This window comes from Dasypus novemcinctus, chromosome 9 (genome assembly GCF_030445035.2).
Source record: "Dasypus novemcinctus isolate mDasNov1 chromosome 9, mDasNov1.1.hap2, whole genome shotgun sequence".
Taxonomy (NCBI): domain Eukaryota; kingdom Metazoa; phylum Chordata; class Mammalia; order Cingulata; family Dasypodidae; genus Dasypus; species Dasypus novemcinctus.
Genome location: NC_080681.1, coordinates 109,167,407 through 109,191,021, shown reverse-complemented (window position 1 = coordinate 109,191,021; position 23,615 = coordinate 109,167,407). Strand labels below are relative to the sequence as shown.

General features: G+C 41.8%; 1 protein-coding gene and 1 non-coding gene across 2 annotated transcripts in view; one reads left to right on the top strand and one right to left on the bottom strand.

The window, feature by feature from the left end:
• The first annotated feature begins 15,169 nt into the window (after positions 1-15,169).
• On the top strand, positions 15,170-15,276 carry LOC111762328 (U6 spliceosomal RNA). Its single transcript, XR_002795460.1, has one exon. It is a non-coding gene; the product is annotated as a U6 spliceosomal RNA (small nuclear RNA).
• Positions 15,277-20,517: 5,241 nt separating this feature from the next.
• Positions 20,518-23,615, bottom strand: part of PAFAH2 (platelet activating factor acetylhydrolase 2) — a 41,574-nt gene continuing 38,476 nt past the window's right edge. Inside the window, exon 11 of the mRNA XM_004450519.4 lies at positions 20,518-23,195. Coding sequence (XP_004450576.1) covers positions 23,101-23,195 — 95 coding nt within the window. The 3' untranslated portion in view covers positions 20,518-23,100. The remainder of the gene's footprint in view (positions 23,196-23,615) is intronic.

Below are 23,615 nucleotides of genomic sequence, written 5' to 3'. Positions count from 1 at the left end.
ATTATTTTATGAATTCTAGAAAAAGAGAGATTATGTCTGAACAAATCCGTTCCTTTCAGGTGGACTACATCAGTGAGCCATGACTCAGCTTGAGTCTCTGCCCTCTTTCTGGGTCTGATATAAATGGAGACACACACAGGAAAAGCCACATCTGCCACATCTGATCTGGCCACGTGAAAGAGGACTGCAAGAAAACAGAGGCTCAGGGGAAGGTGGAGACCTAAGTAGAGATTGGCGGCCATCTTGGTTTGCCATGTGGCATGACAACAGGATCCACAGTAGCTGACTTTAGCGAGAAAGTACCTCTTACAGTACCTTAATTTGGCCTTAGAACTGTAAGATTTTACCCCCAAATAAATCCCCTTTATAAAAGCCGACCCATTTCTGGTACTCTGTATTGGCAGCCCTTTGGCAAACTAAAACACCCCTCTATTGTTGACCCTTACTGTTGATATAGTATCTTCTTTGCCATTGCTGTAGAAATATCACAATATTACTGTTAACTATAGTCCCTAAGTTACATTAGTTGTATTTTTCCTATGTATCACCATATACTTAACATTGTATAAAGAAGAACATTCTTGTATTTGTTATATGTAGGACACTTTGATGAGGTTACTTAAGATGTGGACTACCTTAATCTGGATGGGTCTTCATCCTATTACTGGAGTCCTTTAAAAGCACAGTGAAATTCAGACATGAGAGAGAGAAAGTCACTGGAAACAAGAAGCTAAACATCAGTAGAACTGGGAGAGATGGGAAAGACCAAGAGAGGCACCATGTGCCTTGTCATGTGACAGAGTAACCCAGGACCAAGGATTGCCAGCAGCCAGCCCCAGGACACCAGTCTTTGGGAAGACAGCATCGCCTTGATGACACCCTGATTTGGGCTTTCTTCCAACCTCAAACCATGAGTGTATAACTTCCTATTGTTTAACCCAATCCATTTCATGGTATTTGCTGGAACAGCCTAGGAAACTAAAACAGAAAAGAGAGAAATATGAAGAGGCTTTCTTAAAAATGAAAATCCTGTTTTCAGAGAGGAGTGTCCATATTGCTGCACAGTGAATTTTTTAATCTTTTATTATCTTTTTTTAAAAAAGATACATAGATCACATAAAATGTTACATTAAAAAATTTAAGAGGTTCCCATATATCCCACTCCCCACCCCTCAACCCCCACTCCTCCCCCATCAACAACCTCTTTCATCAGTGTGTCACATTCATTGCATTTGATGAATATATTTTGGAGCACTGCTGCACAGCATGGATTATAGTTTACATTGTAGCTGATACTCTCTCCCAGACCATTCAGTGGGTTAAGGCAGTATATATAATGCCCTGCATCTGTCCTTGCAATATCATTCAGGACAATTCCAAGTCCCAAAAATGCCCCCACATCACACCTCTACTTCCCTCTCTCTGCCCTCAGCAACTCCCATGGCCATTGTCTCCACATCAATGATACAGTTTCTTCCATTGCTAGAGTCACAATAACTCTATAATAGAATTAAGTGCACACTAATCCATATTTTATTTCTCCATCCTGGGGACCCTGGGATGACGATGTCCACTCCACCTCTAAATTGAGAGGGGGTTTAGATCCCACATGGCTGATGGATGGGATTCTCCTGCTTGCAGTTGTAGACTCTCTTAGTTCCCTGGTGTGTTGGTTGACCATCCTCACCTTCCTGTTAGCTGACCTGGGTAAGTCCAAAAAACCAGAGAGTAGGTGTTGCAACTCTGTTGAGACTCAGGGCCCAGCTGGCACATGGACTCTCCAGAGATTCAAGTCTCCTGAGCATACACCAACACCAGCACCTGCAGAGTGAATTTCATCTACATCATCACTAGAGGTTAAAACTCATCTTGGTGCTGGACTCAGGAAGGGAAGAAGAGCTCCTGCCCCTGCCCTTGAGTTTCTGGTCCAAGTAAGGCCCTTCAAAAATAAGGGAAACTTGAACTGAATGGACTGTCAAGATCTTCTAGCAAAAACTAATGAGAGGGGAGTGAATGTGGTTCAAGCAGTTGAGTGTCTGTGTCCCATGAGAGAGGTCCTGGGTTCAATTCCCAGTGCCTCCTAAAAACAAAAACAACAACAACAAGTAAACAAACAAAATAACCAACTCAGGGGAGCTGATGTGGTTCAGTGCTTGAGAGTCGGCTTCCCACATGCAAGGTCATGGGTTCAACCCCCAGCCCTGGTACATTAAAAAAAAAAAAAAAAAAGCAGCTAATGACAATGGTTCTCATTTCTTTATTTGGTGCCAAGCACTTTATTTCTCTTGGACCACCTCAGCTCCCTTGGTCTGCTGCATCTTTTTATCTCTCTTCTGTGTCTCTTTTTGTTGCGTCATCTTGCTGCGCCAGCTCTCCATGTGGGCCAGCACTCCTGTGTGGGGCAGCATTCCTCTGTGGGCCAGCTCTCCACATAGGCCAGCTCACCATATGGGCCAGAGGCCCTTGCCTTCACCAGGAAGACCTGGGTATCGAACCCTGGACCTCCTATATGGTAGACGGGGGCCCAATTGCTCGAGCCACTTCCGCTTCCCCCAAGCACTTCATATACTTTATTCCACTCCAACCTCACAACACCTTCACAAAGTAGGTTCTTTTGTCTACATTCTACAAATGGGGAAACTAAAGCTTATGGAAGTGTCTAGCACTACTCCACACAATAAAAAGTATAGAGCTAGGACTTAAACTTAGGACTGTCTGACTCAAATGCCCATTGTCTCCACCATGCCAAAGACCATCAGGTCCTTGGCAAGGGATCACTTCTCAGTGAGGCCTTCCTTGGCCATCCTATTAATATTTATAAACCTGGCACTCTCTATGCCCCACCCATTTTATTTCTCTCTCAATACTTAAAAGCATTTGATCTACTGTATATTATTACTTGTTTGTTGTCTGTTTTCTTCTCCTAGAATCTAGGCTCCATGAAACCCAAGATTTTTATCCATCTCTCCAGTGCCTAGAACAATGTCTAGAAAATCAAAGGATATTCAGTGAATAAATGAGTGGTGAATGTTTTAAATCTATTAGGTTGCCGAAATGCAATGTACCAGAAATGGATTGGCTTTCACAATGAGGATTTATTAGCTTGCAAGCTTACAGTTCTGAGGCCATGAAAATGTCCAGATCAAGGCATCATCAGACTGGCTGCCAGCAATTCTAGACTCCTTTGTCACATGGCAAGGTGTAGCAGTTTAATATGGTTATGAATTTTTAAAAAATAGATATTGGATTATGTTGGCAATCTGGTCTGTACCTGGGAGCGATTGAGTTATGATTAGGGCTTTGATTGGGTCACGTCATTAGGGCACTGAGTCCCTGCCTGGTGGGTGGGGACTCACAGATAAAAGACAAGGCAAAGGACAGAGTTGAGGGTTTTAATGTTGGAGTTTTGATTTGGAGTTTGATGCTGACGTCTTAAGCTGAAGCCCCAGGAAGAAAGACAGAGTTGTTTGCCTGATAGTCTACAGCTGACCTTGTGGAAAGAGGCAAAGCCTAGAGAGCCTCATAGTCTACAGCTGACCTTGTGGAGAAACCAGAGTTGCTGAGCCAAGAGGAACCCAGGAAGCCTGAACTCTTGCAGACATCGGCAGCCATCTTGCTCCAATATGTGAAAATAGTCTTGGTGAAGGAAGTAACTTATGCTTTACGGCCTGGTATCTGTAAGCTCCTACCCCAAATAAATACCTTTTATAAAAACCAACCAATTTCTTGTAGTTTTGCATCAGCACCCGTTTGGCTGACTAATACACAAGGTATTGGTGGCATCTGCTCATCTCTCCCTTCTGTTCCAGGTTTTGTTGCTCTCAGCTTCTGGCTTCTATGGCTTTCTCTCTGCTTCTGAGGCATCCCAACTCTCTTCATATTCATCCCATTTATAAAGGACTCCAGTAAGAGGATTAAGATCCACCCTGGGCCTGCCTTAATTGAAGTAACCTAATCAAAAGGTCTTATCCACAATATGTTCATACCCACGAAAGGGACCAGCTTTAAGAACATGATTTCAGGGGTACACACCATCTCAAAGTACCACAATGAATAGCCTCTTGCCTGATTTTCTGTTGGAAAGCTGACAGAAATGCATATCACTTAATTCTTGGATTTTCTTGAATTCTCCATTTTACTAATTTTCCACCTCCTAAAACAAGGGTCAGGAAAGGGGAAATTTCAGTCCAGAGGGTGCTTAGATTCAGACCTTTGCCAGAAGAAACTGGAGTCTCAGTGGCTCATAAAGCCTCCCTCCCCTCCCCCACCCCACTCGCAAGGAATGAAGGGTGATGAAAACAAAAGGAGAAACGGGTTAACAGCTTGGAAGGTAGCTTCACCTAGCTCCACGCATGGAGCATTTTCTGATGGGAGACAAACAGGTCATGGGGAGGGAAGCTTTAATTTTAATTTTAATTTTCTTTTAGGTGGTAATGGGGATTGAGCCCAGGTCCTAGTACATGCAAAGCAGGTGCTCAACCACTGAGCTCTATACCCATTACATCCACTCTGAATGGTGACAGATTTTTTTTTCCCTGAGGCTTTTGATAAAAAGCAATCCAATAATCTTTAGAAAACCTGAAGGTTCTGCATCTGATGGGGTAAAAAGGAGAGTAAACAGACACCAGGCCTGCTTTTTGAAAGAAAGGGCATTTATAGGAGAAGATGGCATGAAAGCTGACAAAGTTGGTGAGATGCAGACATAAGGTGTTAATTCTTAACTTAATTTGAATGCATAAAACAGATAACTAGAGATGTTAAAGTTGTAGTTCTCTAACTTGCCCAAGCTGATAACTTTGGACAAGTTTCTTGACCTCGGTGAGAATTAAATATGAGAATGTACATTCAGTACAATGCCTGGAACATGGGGACTATGGGATGTTCACTGTTAAATCACTATCCTTTTCTGAAAAGCTGGTGAAAACTACAAACTCTCCAAGAAAAATGCATATATGACCACATACTCAAAATTTTGCATACAATTTCGGAGGGGATAAGAACCCTTCAGCAGTTCACTGACCCAGAAGTCAGGAACAAGTGCCTGATATATGACCCTGAACGAGGTTTAAATATAATGGAGGAGAAAATGCCCAAAAGGATACTATTGGGAAAATTGAAAAAAAAAATTGGAATGAACTATATGCTTGAAATCAATACTGGATTTCTCGAACTTGATTGCTGTTCTTAAGGTGGTTACATACATGAGTGTCCTTGTTCTCAGGAAATTTATACGACAATGTTGAGTGTTAGAAGAGCAGGATGTATGCGACCTACTCTTGAATGTTTAGAAAACAGATGACAGGATAATAAATGTGGCAAAATGCTAACAGTTGGTAAATTTGGGTGTATGGGGTGGGGGCATATATTGAGGTTTTCTGTATTGGTTTTGCATTATTTTTGCAACTGTCCTGTTAGTTTGACATTGTTTCAAAATAAAAAAAAAATTTTTTTAAGCATAAGCGTTGCTACATGACAGAATGGCTCCCAAACATTAAGATTTAGCCACAACTTACTAGAATATATTCATACACTTAAAGAAAGAATGTACTGACTGGAAAAGGAGTTAGTAAACTTTGGAAGCACAGAAATGGAAAGTTCCAAAGGCAAACGCAGGCTGTCCCTATTCAAGCATTGCCATGGGAGGGGTGCCCTGGCCCAAGAACCTTGTATGTGACCTTGGTGGCAATGGTTTTAGCCGTATCATAAAAATGTGGGCAGCAGGCCTCAGCTTGACACCTTTAATTTTTGGATCATGCCACCTAATTCCTTTTGTTCTGACTGCATCCATATCTCCACTTACTCTTCTGATTACAATGGGGCTCCACCAGTGGAGGGTCAGCTAGGCAGAAAGCTCTGGACAGGTTGGCAGTAGGGTTTGGTACCCTCCACTTATATTTCTCATGGTAAATTTGTGAACTGGTATACTGGGTTTGTAACAGTCTGTGAGTATGGCTATGCCCCCTTCCTCTGCTGACATATATATCAGTTTTCTTTGCTCAGGTCTTCTTGGGTGATTGCTGACTGCGATCCCAATGTGTTGAGACTAATCAGCGAACCCAATGTGTTGAGACTTAGAGCTTTTATCTCTTATTGAATTTTCTTGTGAATAAATTTCTCTCATAGGAGAAAATAATCAGAAGTTGAGAAAAATGTGCATACAAAAGATGTCCACTCTAGTGTTTTTTTTTTTTAAAAACTTTTTCAGATAATTGTAGATTTATATACAATGAAACAATACAGAGAGCCCATATATCCTTCACCCAGTTTTCCCCAATGGTAACATCCTGCATGATCACAACCAGGAAATTGACATTGATAGAATTCACCACCTCATACAGATTTTCCCAGTTTTACAGGCAATCACTTGGGTGTGTGTCTATTTAATTCTATTTAGTTTTATCATGTGTATGTTCATGTGACCACCATAGTCAAGATAGGAACAGCTCCATCACAAGGAGTAGTTAATAATTAATTTTTAGTAGTTAATTTTCACAGTAGAAAAAGTAAAAACAACCTCAGTGCCCCACGTTAGGAGATTGGTTACATAAATTATGGTACAGTTACCGGGTAAACTATTATTCAGTAATTTAAAATGGTGTTTATAAGGTTTGCTTAACATGGGAAAATGCTTATAAGATTATAAGATACAAAGTTTTATGTATGATAAATATTTTAGTTTTGTTTTGCATTTATCTATATATTTTGAGTAAGATTTGAGAAATACTTGAAGAAAATATACTAGAAGCTTCTAACACTATCTTCAGATGATACGATAGTTGTTGCTTTTTTTCTGTTCAACTTTTTTCATATTTTTCAAAAATTTCTACAATAAGCATTTTTTATTCAAAAATGGGGAAAACACAACAACAAGAGAAATAAAAACAAAACAAAAACAAAAACGGTGACTCAAGGCTGAGACCCTGAAGTGAGGAGGGGCTGCTTCCTGGGGAGGTAATCACCTTGTTTAAACCAGGGATCCAGGGGTCCAAGGGCTGTGACCTCTCTCTTCATCCAGTCACTCAAAGGAGCAAGTTTTAGAGGCTCGGCTGCTCCCGAGTTTGAACTGTGTGGAGCAGGAAGGTAAAGGTGTCTCCTGGGCCTCAGCTTTGTTTAGCTAAGATGAGGAGGCTAGAGAGACTGACTGGCAGGGCCTGGGGTTAGGGGGTAGTGTGGGTGGGAGTAGCCACCTAGTTCATCATTGCGTGTTCCACCCTCCCTTCCAGATCTGCAACCTAGGAAGGGAGGAAGGAGGTGTGGTAAGTGAGACAAGCAGCAACCCACAGGAGACAAATGAGGGCAGAGTCTGGGCCTGGAAGCTGCCTGCCCAGACCCAGGCTCATTCTGCTAGGAGACTGTGCCCTATCTGATAAGAATATTGGCCTGGGAGTGGAGCCATCTGAGTCTGAGTTAACTATGCCTCAAAGCAGGGCAGTTTGGCAAAGCCACTTGACAAAGGGACATTTCGACATTGGATACATTTTGATAGCACTGTCAAAATATAAAAATCACCATTAAAAAAAATCACCATAAAAATAAAAGTAGCTTTTTAAAGTTATATACCCAACCCTTACTTTCTCTCTGACTCTCACCCCATCCCTGACTTTTCTTGTCTTAATTTTAACCTATTCCTGTGGGTGTGAACCTTTTGTAAATAGGGCCTTCTGAACATGTTATTTTTAGTTAGGGTGTGGCCAACTGACTCAGGATGGGTTTTAATCCAATTACTAAAGGCCTTATAGAGAAGGCCACAAGAAAGCTATAGGGAGGAGTAGAAGTGGGAAGTCAACGGAACCAGGCAGAGAAAGAAGATGCCACCATATGCACTGCCAAGTGGTGGAAAGGCTAAGGACCCCAAGCATCACCAGCAGCCACTCGCAAAGTGCCACAGTCTTTGGAGAGAAAGCACCTCCTTGCTGATGTCTCCATTTTGGACCTTTTCTAGCCTCAAAACTGTGAGCTAATAAATTCCTATTGTTTAAGCCAACCCATTTCATGGTATTTATTTTAGCAGCTGGAAAACTAAGACATAGGGTAAATGTTTTCTTACGGAAAGTGCTGTTCCAGTGACTGAATGGCTGCTTCAAAATCTGTTAAAGGTATGGGAAATGCTTTCTGTACATAGTGAGAGATCTGAGGAGGGTTTCTTGCTGAAAATGCCTGAGGTCCCAGAGGAGAAAGAAAAAGGCAGCCCCATCTGGGAATGAAATGCTATCATGAAGACATCCATCTGTGCCCAAAGCCAGCCAGCCAATCCTCTTCAAACTTCCTAAGCCACTCACTTCCCTTTTTGCTTAAGCTAGATCAAGTCTGTTTTCTGTCTCTTGCAACTAACAGCTCCTTAGCACATTGCTCCACTCCTTATTTTGGCACTTAACAGGGGTCCCAAGACTGTCTAGAGGGGAGTCTGCTTATCGACAGGCCCTGCTCACTTAGCCAGAGTCACAGTCAGACCTCTTATTCAGGACTAAAGAAAAACTTATACTGGTTATCTATCTATACTAAGCAACCAAGTTCTTTATTCATAAAAGTCTTTCAATCAAAAAGAGATGCACATCTAGGCACATACTGGTGAAGGTTGTGACCTTTAAGGCTAAAAGTCAACCTCCAAAGTTTCCAGAAATAAAAGACCAAGACTTAGATTGGCATTAGATATTTCCTTGACAGTGCTGGATGCCAACAGACAAACAAGTGAGGTCTTCAAAGTTCTGAGGGGAAAATTGAATTTGTACCTAGAATTCCCTACCCAGCCAAATAAGCAAACACACCAAGAGTTCCTATAAGGGCTTTTAGTCTCCCTTTTATACATCCTTTCAAAATATTATGTGTACTCTAGCAAAATGAAAAAGGAAGCCCAGAAAGAAATAGGGGAACTAACCGGAGACCTATGAAGATGACATTTTATAAACTGCATGAATAAGAATCTCAAAATTATTGAAGCTAGGTAGTAAATATCTTTGAACTATTATTTTAACTTTTCTCTATGCTTGAAATTTTTCAAAATAAAAAGTTGGAAAAAGTAGAAGTATAAGGATTAGAAAGGAAGAAAAAAATAATAACAGCGTCTATCTTTTACCTCAGCCAGAATAAAAGAGACAGTTAAATACTAAGAGAAACAAAAGCATTGTACAATAGTCATGATCCAATGTGAAGCAAGCTAAAAAGTGCTTTTCGACATAACCAAATCAAACCACTGTTGATCATGTAGTTCAGAAGGAGGAAAGAAATGACTGATCCTGTGAATTTACAGCTGAACTCAGAGTGTGAGGGGTGGTTTTTTCCTTTTGTTTTTTTTCCCCCTGCTGAATGTCATTTGACACTAAAAGATTGGCCTTTCCTATTAAGGGATATTAACTCTAGAAGGAACATTATAAGAAAGAATAATTTTTATTAAGAAGAAACACTTACATGCTGCAAGAAACATTCTTGTACATGTTTCCTGGCACACATAAGCAAGAGTTTCTCTAAGGTGTATACATAGGAGGAGAATTGCTGATTGTAGGAAAAGTGCATGTTCAACTCTATTAGATATTGTCAAATTGCTTTCCAAAGTGGTTGTACCAATATATTGCTATCCCACTGAAAGGGTATGAGGGTTCCCAAGGCTCTAATCCTGGCCACACTCATATTTTCAGACATGTATTATGAATCTGTTAGCCTCATAAGTTTAAAGTTTAGAATAGTACCCAGCACCTGGTCTATCATAGATACCAAGCAGATATATATGGATTGAATTGCATTGGCCAGAGACTTGTCTTTTAGGAAGTCCTTTGTGTTAAGGGGGAACCAGGGTGCAGGAAGAGAACAGAGATAAGAGATTTAGTCAAAGAAAAGGAAAACAAACAAACCTGAGAACGGATCCAGGCATTTATAGCAGACAGGAGAGAGAGAGGATGCTTGAAAAGATTACACAAGGTTTGCACAGTAGGTTTCTTAGAGAAGAGTCAGCAGCAATGCTGGAACAGAGGGGAGGAACAGAAATTGGTGAAGAGTGGGCTGCAGATTTGTCCCAGCGGTTAGGGCGTCCGTCTACCACATGGGAGGTCCGAGGTTCAAACCCTGGGCCTCCTTGACCCGTGTGCAGCTGGCCCACGTGCAGTGCTGATGCACACAAGGAGTGCCCTGCCACGCAGGGGTGTCCCCCGCGTAGGGGAGCCCCAAGTGCAAGGAGTGCGCCCCGTAAGGAGAGTCACCCAGTGCGAAAGAAAGTGCAGCCTGCCCAGGAATGGTGCTGCTCACACAGAGAGCTGACACAACAAGATGACACAACAACAACAAAAAAGAAACACAGATTCCCGTGCCGCTGACAACAGAAGTGGACAAAGAAGAAGATGCAGCAAAAAGACACAGAGAACAGACAACCGGGGTGGGGGGGGGGGGAAGAGGAGAGAAAAAAATAAATCTTAAAAAAAAAAAAAAAAGAAATTGGTGAAGAGAAGAGGTGACTGTATTTTTAAGAGACTATGGATGTTTTCAAAGCTCAAAACCAGGAGAGAATTCTTAAGCATGAAGGGAGAGTACGATAATGCAAAGGGGAGAATAATTAGAAAAAATGGGACCTTGAAATAAAATTAAATCGATCCATGTCTCTGTATTTTAATTCATAAAATTGTAATACTAATAGTACTTGATAGAACTGGTGGCAAAATTAAATGAAATAATAGCTCCTGGGCATTTAGTGTAATACCTCGAACATGGTAAATTCAATAAATATTAGGTCTTGTTAAATAAGTAGTCCAGCATCACATAGCTAGTACGTCATTGTCTAGGACTTGAACAATTTCTTTGGCTCCAAAACCCAGGCTATCAACCACTGTTCTCTACTTTGTAGTAACTACCATTTATTGAGCACAGTGCTCCATACTCCATATTAGTTATCTCATTTAATCCTTACATCCTCCCTGAACTGGGTGTCTCCATTTTATAGAAGAGGAAATTGAGCTTCATTTAACTCACTTGCAAGTTCACACAGCTGAGATTCATACCCAGGCCTGCCTGGTTCCAGGGCCTTCTCCCCAACGCCCCGCTGGGAGTTAGGAGGCTTCGGTCCCAGCCTCAGATCTGCCACTTAACCCTCTGCAGCATCACTGCGCTTCCATTTCCTCTTTCTAAGTAAGAGAGCCTGAGTTAGAAAATAATCTCTACGGTCCCTTTAAGTGCTGTTCTAAGCGGTGGATTCAATGAAATCACACATCATTCCAGGTGGGAGAGATGGGTGTATCTGAGTCAGACAGGATCGCCATCCCCATCTGACTTGTATAACATCAAACAACAGAGATCCAGAGGCGCCAAGAAATGAGTTCAGGTCTCCAAAGTATTAGTCTTTGTCTGCTCCCATTTCCCAGGGGCCCAGGAGGGATGCTGCTCCAATTATACTGGATTGATGAGGGATCTCTAGGATGATGAAAGGGTGGGAGAGGAGATGTCAGAGGACACAATGGGAGATCTGAATCATTCAGCCTGCATAAGAGAAGGCAAGTAGGGCCAGTTTTCAAGTCTCCAGTGAGTATGGGGTTTGGGTGGCAGGGTGGGAAGAAAACTAGGTCAAGACTTGAGTATCTGGAACCTGGGCCCTAGTCCTCGCTCTGTTACTAACAAGAGATATGACTTTTGACCAGTTACTTCTCTAATCTTCAATTTCTACATCTAAAAAATTAAAAGGATGTAAAACTTTAGGAAAATAATTCAAAAGGGAAAAAACCACCCTGCTGGTTCATACAAAGAAGTATATAATATTATGGTTAAAAACTAGAAAAGGTTCAAATAGCTGGCAATAGGGAGAACTGCTAAGTGGACTGGGGTGAATTGCTGCAACAGAAGCTTAAAATGTTATTTGGAATGCTAACAGCCAACATCGATTGAACACTATGTTCCAGTCTTAACTCCATTGTCTCATTTAATATCTCAGGAATCTTCTAAGGGAGATCTTATCACCATTTTTTGAATGAGCTAACTGAGGCCCTGAGAAGTCACTCAATTAATTAATAAATGATGATGTCAGGACTTAAATCTGGAGCTCCTCTGCCTCTGAAGCCCATACCTTTAACCTCTCTGCTCTACAGTCTCAGACAGTTGACTGTGAGGAGCACGCAGAATTAGTGAAAGGGAGATATGAAACAGTCTTAAGTGGGGAAAAACTCATGAGTGTTATGAAAACAAAAGAATGTTGGCATCAACATGAGGTTTGGAGATTTGTGAACAACAGGCAATTTAGGATGCTGGGAATTTATTTTGAGCTGCTACTGTTCAGATATTTCTGCTTAATTTTTGGTAGTAGAGATGATAAAACATATAATACCAGAGTGAGGTGGTAAGTGCAGAAGATAAGGCCTTTCTGGTACTAATAAATGTTCTAGAGGAAAAGCAAAGGAAGGTAAAGCCGCCATTCTCCACCATTGAGAAGAGGCTGGAAATCTGATCACAAGACTCTCCTGCTTCAAGCTTTTCACTTACTTTCTGTTGCCTATAACAGTGGTTCTCAGACTTTGCTGCATATTTGCTAATTGAAATCAATTAGGAAACTTGAAAAAATATTGATGTCAGGATCCATATTAGTCAGCCAAATGGGTATTGATGCAAAGTACTAGAAAGCTGTTGGCTTTTTTTTTTTTTTTTAATTTTTAAAAAAATTTTTCTCCCCTTCCCTGGTCCCCCCCCTCCTCAAGTTGTCTGCTCTGTGTGTCCATTCACTGTGTGTTCTTCTGTGTCTGCTTGTATTCTTGTCAGTGGCACTGGGAATCTGTGTCTCTTTTTGTTGTGTCATCTTGCTGCTTCAGCTCTCCGTGTGTGTGGCGCCACTCCTGGGCAGGCTGCACTTTTTTCACACTGGGCAGCTCTCCTTACAGGGAGCACTCCTTGCACGTGGAGCTCCCCTATGTAGGGGACACCCCTGCATGGCACAGCACTCCTTGTGTGCATCAGCACTGCATGTGGGCCAGCTCATCACACAAGTCAGGAGGCCCTGGGTTTGAACTGTGGACCTCCCACGTGGTAGGCAGATGCTCAATCCATTGAGCCAAATCCACTTCCCCTGTTGGCTTTTATAAAAGGTATTTATTTGGGATAAAAGCGTACAGTTACCAGGCCCTAAAAAGTCCAACTCAAGGCTGCTTTCTCACCAAAGTCAGCTGCCACATGTTGAAAATGGTGGGTGATCTCTGCCTGGTCTCTCTTTCCTTCTTCCTCTTAAGGCCCCATGCTCCCAGTTTCTTCCAATCTCAGCTGTAGGCTGGCATAGGGCTCATTTCTTTCCAGGCTTTCTCAGTTGCTCAGCTGCAAAATTATCGGGAATGTTTCATCTCTCTTCTGGGGCTTTAGCTGTATGAGCCTTCTCCTTTCTGTCATATGGCAGGACTGAAAATGACCAAGTTCTCTCCTCTTCTGTGTGTCTTCTGGAGTGAGTGTCTATTTATATCAGCCCACCAAGGCTGTGGGGACTCAACCCTGAGTCATACCCTACTAATGTGGTTGAATCAAAGCTCCAATCTTAATAGATAATTTAATCAAGACATGCCAGCTGAATCTAAGGCATTCAAAGGGTATCACATCCAGAGAAATATATTAGTTTACAAACATATTCTCTCTTTTTTTTTAAGATTCATAAATAATCTCAAACTGCCACAGGGTCCCAATAAGAATCTTTAATTGATAAGGGTATAGCCTCGTCATTGGGATTCTTAAAATCTCCCAGGGATTTCAATATGCAGCAAAATTTGAAAATTACTGGCCTACATGGTAAAGATCTAACTTCTTCACTTGGCTCAGAAGGCCCTCTCTGATTTCTCCAATATGCTCTCCTCTATGATTAATTTTCACCTACTTTCTCTAAACCAATTACAATGTCCTGAACACACTATGCCCTGCTGTTTCACATTCCTGTTCCTTTACAATTTCCTCTGCTTGGAGTGCCATTCCTCAATCTTGTCCATCAGGCAAACTCCACTTGTTTTTATTTATTTATTTATTTTTAAAGATTTATTTTATTTATTTCTCTCCCCTTCCCGCCCTCCCCCTTTGTCTGTTCTCTGTGTCCATGTACTGCATGTTCTTGTTTTTGTCTGCTTCTGTTGTCAGCGGCTCAGGAATCTGTGTTTCTTTTTGTTACATCATCTTGTTATGTCAGCTCTCCATGTGTGCGGCACCATTCCTGGGCAGGCTGCACTTCCTTTCCCGCTGGGCGGCTCTCCTTCCGGGGTGCACTCCTTGTGTGTGGGGCTCCCCTATGCAGGGGACACCCCTGTGTGGCACGGCACTCCTTGCACGCATCAGCACTGAGCGTGGGCCTGCTCCACACGGGTCAAGGAGGCCCAGGGTTTGAACCGTGGACCCTCCCATATGGTAAACGGACGCCCTAACCACTAGGCCAAGTCCACTTCCCTCCACTTCTCTTTAATACTCACCTTCAACCTCTATGACAGCCTCCAATGATCCCCACCTCCTTTGTGTAGTCCCCTCCCACACTAAATGGGGCTGACCTATGTAATAATAGGATATTGTGGAAACAATGGAGTATGACTTCTAATAATTTATCACATAACACATTGCTTTAGGAGAATCCAGGTGCCATGTTCTTGAGCAGCAGCCCTATGGAGAGGTCCATGTGGCAAGGAACTGAGGCCTTTTGCCAATAGATACATGAGAGAACCAGCTTGGAGATGGATCCTCTGGTACCAGTCAAACCTTTGGATGATAGCAGTCCCAGCTGACATTTTTACTACAACCCCATGAGAGACTTTAAGTCACATCCACCTAGCTAAGCTGCTCCTGAATCCTGACCCACAGGAAGCATAAGATAACAAATGTTTGTTGTTCTAATCTGCTAAATTTTGGGACAATTTGCTTTGCAATAATAGATAACTAGTATAAATACCAAGCTCAAGTATATGATACTCTGTGAACCCTTCTTAGCCCTTCTCCCTTGCTGAAGTTGAATTGATTGACCTAGGCCGCTTCTGAGCCATGTACATCCCCTATTTCAGCACTCATTATATGGTCCTGTTAACTTGTCTTTCTTGTCTGTTAGATTTAGTTCCATGAGGACAGGGCCAGTCACAGTGCAGGCCTCAATAGGTGATTGTAGAATGAATAAATAAATAAACATGAGAACTATCATATGAGTCAGTTCTTATAGTCCTTCTAGCACAGGGTTCTGCCTTACACAAAATCTGTAAGGGTGCTTGCTTCGGCAGCACATATACTAAAATTGGAGAGTTACAGAGAAGATTAGCATGGCCCCTATGCAAGGATGACAAACAAATTCATGAAGCATTCCATATTTTTTTTTAAAAAACAAAAAACTATAAGGACTATAAGGTATGATTGTTGGAAGTCATGGATATCCTGGGGATTGGGTCCTGGCGATTTTCTTAATATTCCAACAAAACGCTGTCATCCATGGATATATCTAAAGCACTAGACTGGAAGTCAGAGGATCTGCTGAACTTCTTTGAGATCTGATTTCCTCATGGACCAAACAACTCACAGACTTCCAATTCTAAAATTTAATGATTCTGTTCTCAGGTAGCAATTATTCTTGTTCCATAAAAGAAGAGAAAATAGACTTAAATCACACCAAGGGTTCTCAAAGCTGGCTGTGTATCAGGAATCTCCCCGGAACTTAAAAAAAAAAAATTACACACACATACACACACACAAATACCTGGGCTACCCTAAACCTGACTCACCATTTCTAGGGGCATGGACAGGATATTTGTATTTTTATATAGTTCCCAAGTGATCCTGAGGTGCACATAGAGCTGAGACTCACTATTCTACAATATGTGGGTTAGAGATTTTTAAAAAATTTCCTGCCAGCTGGCTGGCTCCATGGTTTATAAAGAACACATAAATAGGTTTATTCCCTGAACTGTTAACTTTATATGAAGTATATGGATGAACGGATGGAGCCCATTTCTACTGCTAGAAAAGCAATTCAAGATGTATACTTTATTTTAGTACTCAGGTCTCCAACAAAAATGGCTCTTAGTATGATCAGTGCATTTAGCTGGAGATCAAATTGAGGGTTAAGTTTATAGAGTCAAGGATCTGTTTCTTCTTGTGAGAGAGTAAAATGCAGGATTTAAGAGTGTTGACTTTGGAGCCCAATAATTTAGATTCAAATCCTAGCTTCCAGTACTTACATGCTATGTGATTCTGACCGGGCTAGCAAATCTTTCTGAACCTCCCTTTTGTGATCTGTAGTATGGGGTTAACACTCACTGTTTTACAGGAATGTTGTTAGGATTAAAAGGTATAACGTACATAAAAATACTTAGCAATATGGTTGGCATAGAGTAAGTGCTCATTAAGTAGTAGGACACTTATGGCAAAAACAAAATATGGCACTTTTATTATTAATAACAACACATATTTGTGCAGTGTTTTGTCAATTACAAGTGTTCTTACACTTATATTGAAGCTTTCCCCTCCCCCCCAAAAAAAAATCCCGAGGTGAGCAAGGCGGTCATTAGTGACCCCATTTTACAGGGAAGAAAACAAAGGTTCTAAAAGGTTCACTGGCTCCAGGTCAAATAGCAAAAAAACTGTTAATGTCTGAATTCAAACCTGGGTGTGATTCCATGAAGATGAATAATTATATATACACATTTGGCAGGCTGAGCATCTAGGGACCATCTGGCTTAGCAGGCTGAGGAGGACTGTGTTTCTGAGCAGCTTCTTTTTTTAGATGAAAGCAAGATGGGGAAAGTAAGCTGGCAAACTGCCTTCCCTCATTTTCAATACTGGTGTGAATTGTGCTCAGCTCTGTCCTCCTTCTAACTTCCAAATGCTACATGTCCATGTATCTCAGAAGTTTGCTCAGTTGCCCTTGGCTGCACTAACGCTAGCTCTGCCCTGGGCCCCACAGTTGGCATCTGGGAAAACCAAGAGAAAAGGAAGCAGGGGCAGCTGGAAGCATGGGAGGGCTGGGCGAATACCAGCTGTTGCCAAGGCTGGCTGGGGAGCAAGAAGCCTGCTGATGGAGGGGGAGGGCAGGGATCCCTGCTCCCCATGTCAGTCAACAGGAGAAGGATTTTTTCTGTCCAACAGATGGGTACTGCTACTGGAATAATGCAATAAAGTGCAGTACTAAATATGGCACAGGCTATGTTTCTCTTGGGAAGCAGCAGGCAAAGAGATCAAATGTTAGTTGAATTTAATCAAGAAGGCTTCATAGAAGAGGTGGGACTAGAAATGGCCTTAAAGTTATTTGGGTATATGGAAAAGAGGTGGGAAGACCCTGCAAGCAAGAAAAACCTCATGAGAAAAGGCATAAATGTTTGTTTGGAAAATGAGTGGGGTATATTAAGGGGATTGTGGGAAAAAAATGAATAGTAAAAAAGTAAAGGATAGGAAGGTAGGGCAAGGCCAGACAGAATGAGGAGATGAGAGGCAATTCTATGGGAAAGGGAGTCATTGTAGCTTATCAACAATTCAACGACAGGGGCACAAAATACCAGAACTGAGGGGCCTCAGAGATCAGCTAGTTCAACAACCATTACCCCACATCCTAATCTATAGATAGGGAAACTGAAGCCAAGAGAGGAAAAGCATGCACACAAGGTCACAGAGCAAAAGAGAGTGAGAGTTGAGACAAGAACCCAGGGTTCCAAATAACCAGGTTGATCCTCTTTCCATGAGACCACCTTGCCAGCCTGGTTATTTTTAAAACAAAAGTTTTTCAGTAAGAGCTGGCAGCAGAATGAAGGGTGAAAAGAGAGGCAAGAGAGATGAGAGTCCAGGAAACTGTGAAAATTAGTCCAGGGTGAGTTAATGAGGGCATCAGACCAAAGTGAAATGGAAAGGACAAGCTGGGTAAGAGAACCACCAAAAGGGAAGAAACAAGAGGTCTCAGTAGGAAATTGGATATGGCAGTGAGGGAGAGAGCTGTGCGGAAAGTAATTCATAGGCCACTCTCTCCCTGCTTGAGGAATTACTCCTGGGAAGGTCACAGGGTCACTTTAACCTCCCTCACCCTGGCCTCAAAAGCAGCAGACAAAAATTATTGCAATTAGCTTCTACTACAAACTCCCTATCCCCAGGACCCTTCCCTTTGGCCAGCATCTATACAGACCTTCTTCTCTGATTCTCCCACCCATTATTCAGTACCTTTGCTTTACAGCTGGTGCAGAGTCATGTGTGTTTGGAAAATTAGTGGTGAAATTAAAAACAACCCAGATCATAAGAGTGTTGTCTATTCCTGGTGGTAAAGAGACATGCAGGTCTAGAACTACAGTGTAGATTTTTATTTTTGCAGCAAGGAGTAGGAAAATAAAAGCAAAGGTAATGGGAACTGTCTCTCTTCATCTAGCTGCACCCTCACATGAGAACACAATGGTAGGAACTGAGGCTTCATGTGGGGGAGGCAACTGCAAAACAATTAGAAATTAGAATAAGAACTCAGACTAAGACCATTCAGGGCTCTTCAGTGCAAGGAATTACATCTGACTTGATAGATATGTAAAAGGAGGACCAAATGAAGCAACACTAGTAATAGCTAAGCTTTATCAAGCTCTGATTACATCCAGACACTGTGTTGGCACTTCATATGGGTTAGTTCATTTAATTATCACAACAACCCTATGAGTTAAATACTATTAGAATCCCTCTTTTACAGAAGAGAAAAGTGAAGTTTATAGAAATTAATAAGTTAGCGTAAAATCACAAGGCTAATTGTGTTGGAGTTGTATGATTTAAAAGACCACGTTTTTAATCCCTGAGTTGCTTTTCCCTTCTATCAAATCAACAGAACACCTGGCCCAATCCATTTCTCAGTAGCTCTGAGGATATTGCCGAATCTCAAAACAAGGCATACAGAAACTGCTGGAGGTTTTTACATCCTTGATTCAGTCTATTGTGAAGTTACATCCCCCATATCCTGCAAAACCAAGTGTGCATATTAGGCAGGATGGCCCAGTGATTAAGAGCTTAGATTTTGATGCTGATGTCCCAGCTTTGCCACACTCTTGTGAGAATGTGATCAACACACTTCTCTAAGCCTCTGTTTTCTCATCCATAAAATGAGGCTAATACCACCTGACCTCACAGGGTTATTGGAAAAGTAAATGAGATAGTGCTTGTAAAGTACTTAGCACAGTCGCTGATACACAGTACGGGCCTGATAAATGTTATCGGTGGTGAATCATCATCATCATCTTGCCGTGCAGCTAACGACCAGGAACAGTTGGTCTCTGCATCTCGCTGTGATGGTATATGACTCATCCCATGCAGAGAAACTTCATACTATACCACTAGGAGGCCTCCGTGGGTACAGAATCCTACAATGGAATGGGGAACCAGAAAATGCAAAAGAAACCCAAGACATCATCTTTGCTTCGGAGAAGAATTCACTAGAATGCCATTTATCAGTACATGCCAGTTAGTATGCAGCAATACCCTGTTTATCTAAAGGTCATTTACCTGGTGTCCTGGAAGCTAACCAAAAACCAGGACAAAGCACAAAAGAGCTGGCAATACTCATTCTGAGTAGTCAGAGGAAGGGTTACAAAGCACATGCACTAAAGGTAACACACTTTAGTTGTAGGAAGAGTCCCTAAAGCCCTTTCACACTGACTACCTAGTTTTACTTCAGACACAGAGATATTGTGGCTGACTACTCAGTTCATTGTGCATCAGAAATCACAATTTGAAGTGAACAGAGAGGACTACCAGGGACTAGCATGTTAAAGGTGATGAAGAGTGATGGCTGGCAGGCTGACCATATGGGAGATGACACATTATGAAAAGCAATGAAAAAAGGAAGATGATAGCTGTGGGGAGCAATACAGTACAGGTGCAAACTACTATCCACACCTTCACAGACCTGAAGACACCACTTCTCTGACATTAGAGCTGGTCATATTCTGGCTCTCCCCCTGTCCAGGTATGGGATGTTATGTCTGGTCATAAATATGACTTGCTTTGGCCAATGAAACAGAACATAAATAATGACTTTTACTTGTGGACAGAAACGTTCAGAGCTTCACCATGCTCTCTTATTTCTGCCATGGCAACCAACACTGCTTCCAAAGGGTGGCAGCTCCACCAACCTAGGTCCTAGAGTAAGGATAACAATGCGGGCAGAACCTCCAGCTGACTCACATGGGAGGTCCACAGTTCAAACCCTGGGCCTCCTTGACCCGTGTGGAGCTGGCCCATGCGCAGTGCTGATACACGCAAGGAGTGCCGTGCCACACAGGGGTGTCCCTCGCATAGGGGAGCCCCACGTGCAAGGAGTACACCCCGTATGGAGAGCCCCCAGCGCAAAAGAAAGTGCAGCCTGCCTAAGAATGGCACCGCACACACGGAGAGCTGACACAAGATGACTCAACAAAAAGAAACACAGATTCCCGTGCTGCTGACAACAACAGAAGCGGACAAAGAAGAAGTTGCAACAAATAGACACAGAGAACAGATAACCGGGGTGGGGGGTGGGGGGGAAGGGGAGAGAAATTAAAATAAATAATAAATAAATAAAATCTTAAAAAAATAAAAAATAAAATAACATTCTAAACTGAAACATAGTAAAATGCTAAATGAGGTCAGTTCACTTTAATAAGTATGTACATTACCTTTTGGGTGTATTACCATTTAAAACATAAGTCAATATTATGTTTCATGGTTTAAAGCAAAGGATATTAACCTTTTTTGTTCCACGGTCCCCTTTGCCAGTCAGGTGAAAACCACAGACATCTTATTAAGTCCAGACTATGTTGTATATTATTTAATAAATAAATCATACCCACACCAATAAGTCCCCACAATAACAATTTTTTTTTTATTTAAATTCAAGCTCATTGACCCTTTGTTAAGAACCCCTGGCTTAAAAGATAATTTTCAATTACATGGAAAATTCACCTACTCCAATATTGTTGGATGAGTCATTACCAAAATACCAACTACAAGGAGATGAATCCAGTTTCCAAACAACTTATTTTTCTAGCGAGGCTCCAGGTCTCTTGCTCAGGGCTTAATAAAACATATCTGTGTTTTTTATGGGTCAAGGTAGAAGCTGAGTTTCATGTGCTACTACTGCTGCCAGAACTAGGCCCTCAGCATTTGCAGAGACTACCCTCCACACAAGGAGCAGCATCTCCTCAAGGTTGGCCTGCAGCTGGCTCTGCAAGTGCTGAGAGGCTCTGGTGCCCATCTGGGGGTTGGAAGCCCTTGTTAAATATCTGTATGTACTCTTATAGAAGGAAATATGTTGTTGAGTAAAAGAGCAAGCCAACAATGATAGAATATACGGTTTTTTAAAACACACATATAACACAAAATTGACCTCTTTCAGTCCACCAAGCAAGTTTCAACAAATCTTGAAAGTTGGGAACCATATAGGTCATTTTCTTTACCAAACAAAGCAATTAAGCTAGAAAACAATAACTGAAAACAACTAGAAATCCTTTTATATTTGGAAAATAAGAAACATGCTTCTAAATAACTCATGAGTTATTAATACATATCCTCTGACTTAATCCTCCTAACTATTCATAGTGCAGACCCCCATTTTAGAGATGCAAGAACCGAGATTGGAATGAGAACATAATTTGCTCAAATTTACCCAATTAGCAGTGGCGGAGTCAGGGCTCAAAACAGACTGTATATAACTCGAGTTCAATGCTTTAACAACATCCTCCTTATGCTACATCTTACTCAAATCCACAGATCCTCCCAAGGGCTACAGCCTGAATGGATCTGCCCTTTCACCTCCTATAAAGAATAGCTGTTAAGAGGTTGGTGATTTGGTCCCAGCTTTGGCAGCACTAACCTTGGACTGATGTTGTAGAGACACATTTCCCTTTTGTGCTTGCCTCCTTTGGCGTCTCCTACTTGGACTGAGCTGAGAAGTCTAGAGTAGTGGCGAGGGATGTTTTAGGTTGATGTTCCCAAACAGCTGTGAACTAGATCCTTGGGAAGACTTTCCTTTTAAAGCTTTTCCCCACATGGCCAAAACAGTAAGAAAACAAAGAAAGAAAGAAAGAAGATAAAGCCTCTTCCAGATGGCTCCTCACCTTGCTCTAATGTAGATTAAATAGAGAAACTAGTCAAACATATCATTATGCAAACGTGTATTAATATCATTCACATTATAAAGCAACAAAAACAGAAAAGAAGAAAAATGCAGACTATATCCTTAATTTGGGGCTGGGGACTTAAGAGCCAGAAAACAGACCAAAAAGGACCTTGATTCTGAGCTAGTTGTTGGCTCACAATACCTGAGGTAAGAGGCAAGACCAAGGTGTTCTTAGACCCTTCCATGGGTGGCCTCCTGAGTTCTAGCTGACTGAACTACATCACTCCTGTGGCAAGGGTCTGTGCAAATAGATGCTTAATACTGTTATCTTCTCTTTCCCTTCTCAATCTATTTGTGTTAATTTCCTGTGAAGATACATTTTTAGCAAAACCCCAAAGACATTCAGAGCTTCTGAGGTATCCCTTTGGACTTCAGCTTTTCTCCCTGTACTGTGAGGACACTGCTGTCTTCCCACCACGCACTTGCTAGTATAACTGAATACCAAGTGAACTGAACTACATTTTATGCACGGGGAAGGCTTAAAAATAAACAGAAAATCTGATAATGGTCTATATTCTAGAGATTAATCTAAAGTGCTCAGAACTCACCAAGTGGCCCTGGGAAGGGAGAAGGTTGAAAGGTAGGAAGAGATAGTGCCAGGTTGAGTGAGAAGTCCTGAAAGTAGTGATTTCAACTCTGTCCTTCAGCTTCATCTCTTCCTCTGCAGAAGCCTCACTGGCCAAGATGAGGGAGTAGGCTCACTGGGCTAAGTCTGCATATCCAGGCCTCACAGTGCTCACCTTGGGGCCTGGGTCTCCCATCAGCCCCACCCCCTGCTTTCTCCCCACACTGTCAGGGCTTAGGCCCCAGAGAGTCAATCTGCCAATCAGTAAGTGATCCAAATCCTAGAATTAGTTTAAGATCAACAAGTCCAAAATCAAAGTACTCAATTGTCCCATCAGCAGTATAATTATATCCTTTCAGTCTGTGAAGGGCTGTGTTGACCACTTCCTGGTGGGAGGCTATGGGTGCCCTTAGGCAGCACCCAAATGGAAACACAGCTCAAGTGACCTTCTGAAGATGACCAATTGTGCCTACAGGCTGGACAAATGGTGTGGGGCCCCTGGAGTAAGTGATGGTCCAATGCCTTCAACAAAGTTGTTCCACTGATCATAGTCCTCCTTCAGGTCTGAATGAAAAAAAAAAAAACAGGAAGGTTAGGCAAATGTAAGGTTAGATCAAAGAATAACTACCATAGATTTAGTGGGTAATCTTAGAGAAAAGGGGCACCTGGGATACTAAAAAGACTGGTGTGGGTGGCTGTGATGGTGGTAGTAGTAATGATAGCTACTACTTATTTGGTGCCTTTATAAATGTGCTTATAAATCATAACAACTCAATGATGATAATAAAGGGTAACATTTATTGAGGGATAATCTGCCCTTGGCACTATGCTAAACGCTTTATATGCATTGTTTCATTTAATTTTCACAACATCCCTATGAGCTAAATACTATTATTTTCATTTTTTAAAAAGATTTATTTATTTATTTATCCCCTCTCTGCTCAGTTGTCTGCTGTGTCCATTCGCTGTGTTCTTCTGTGACCG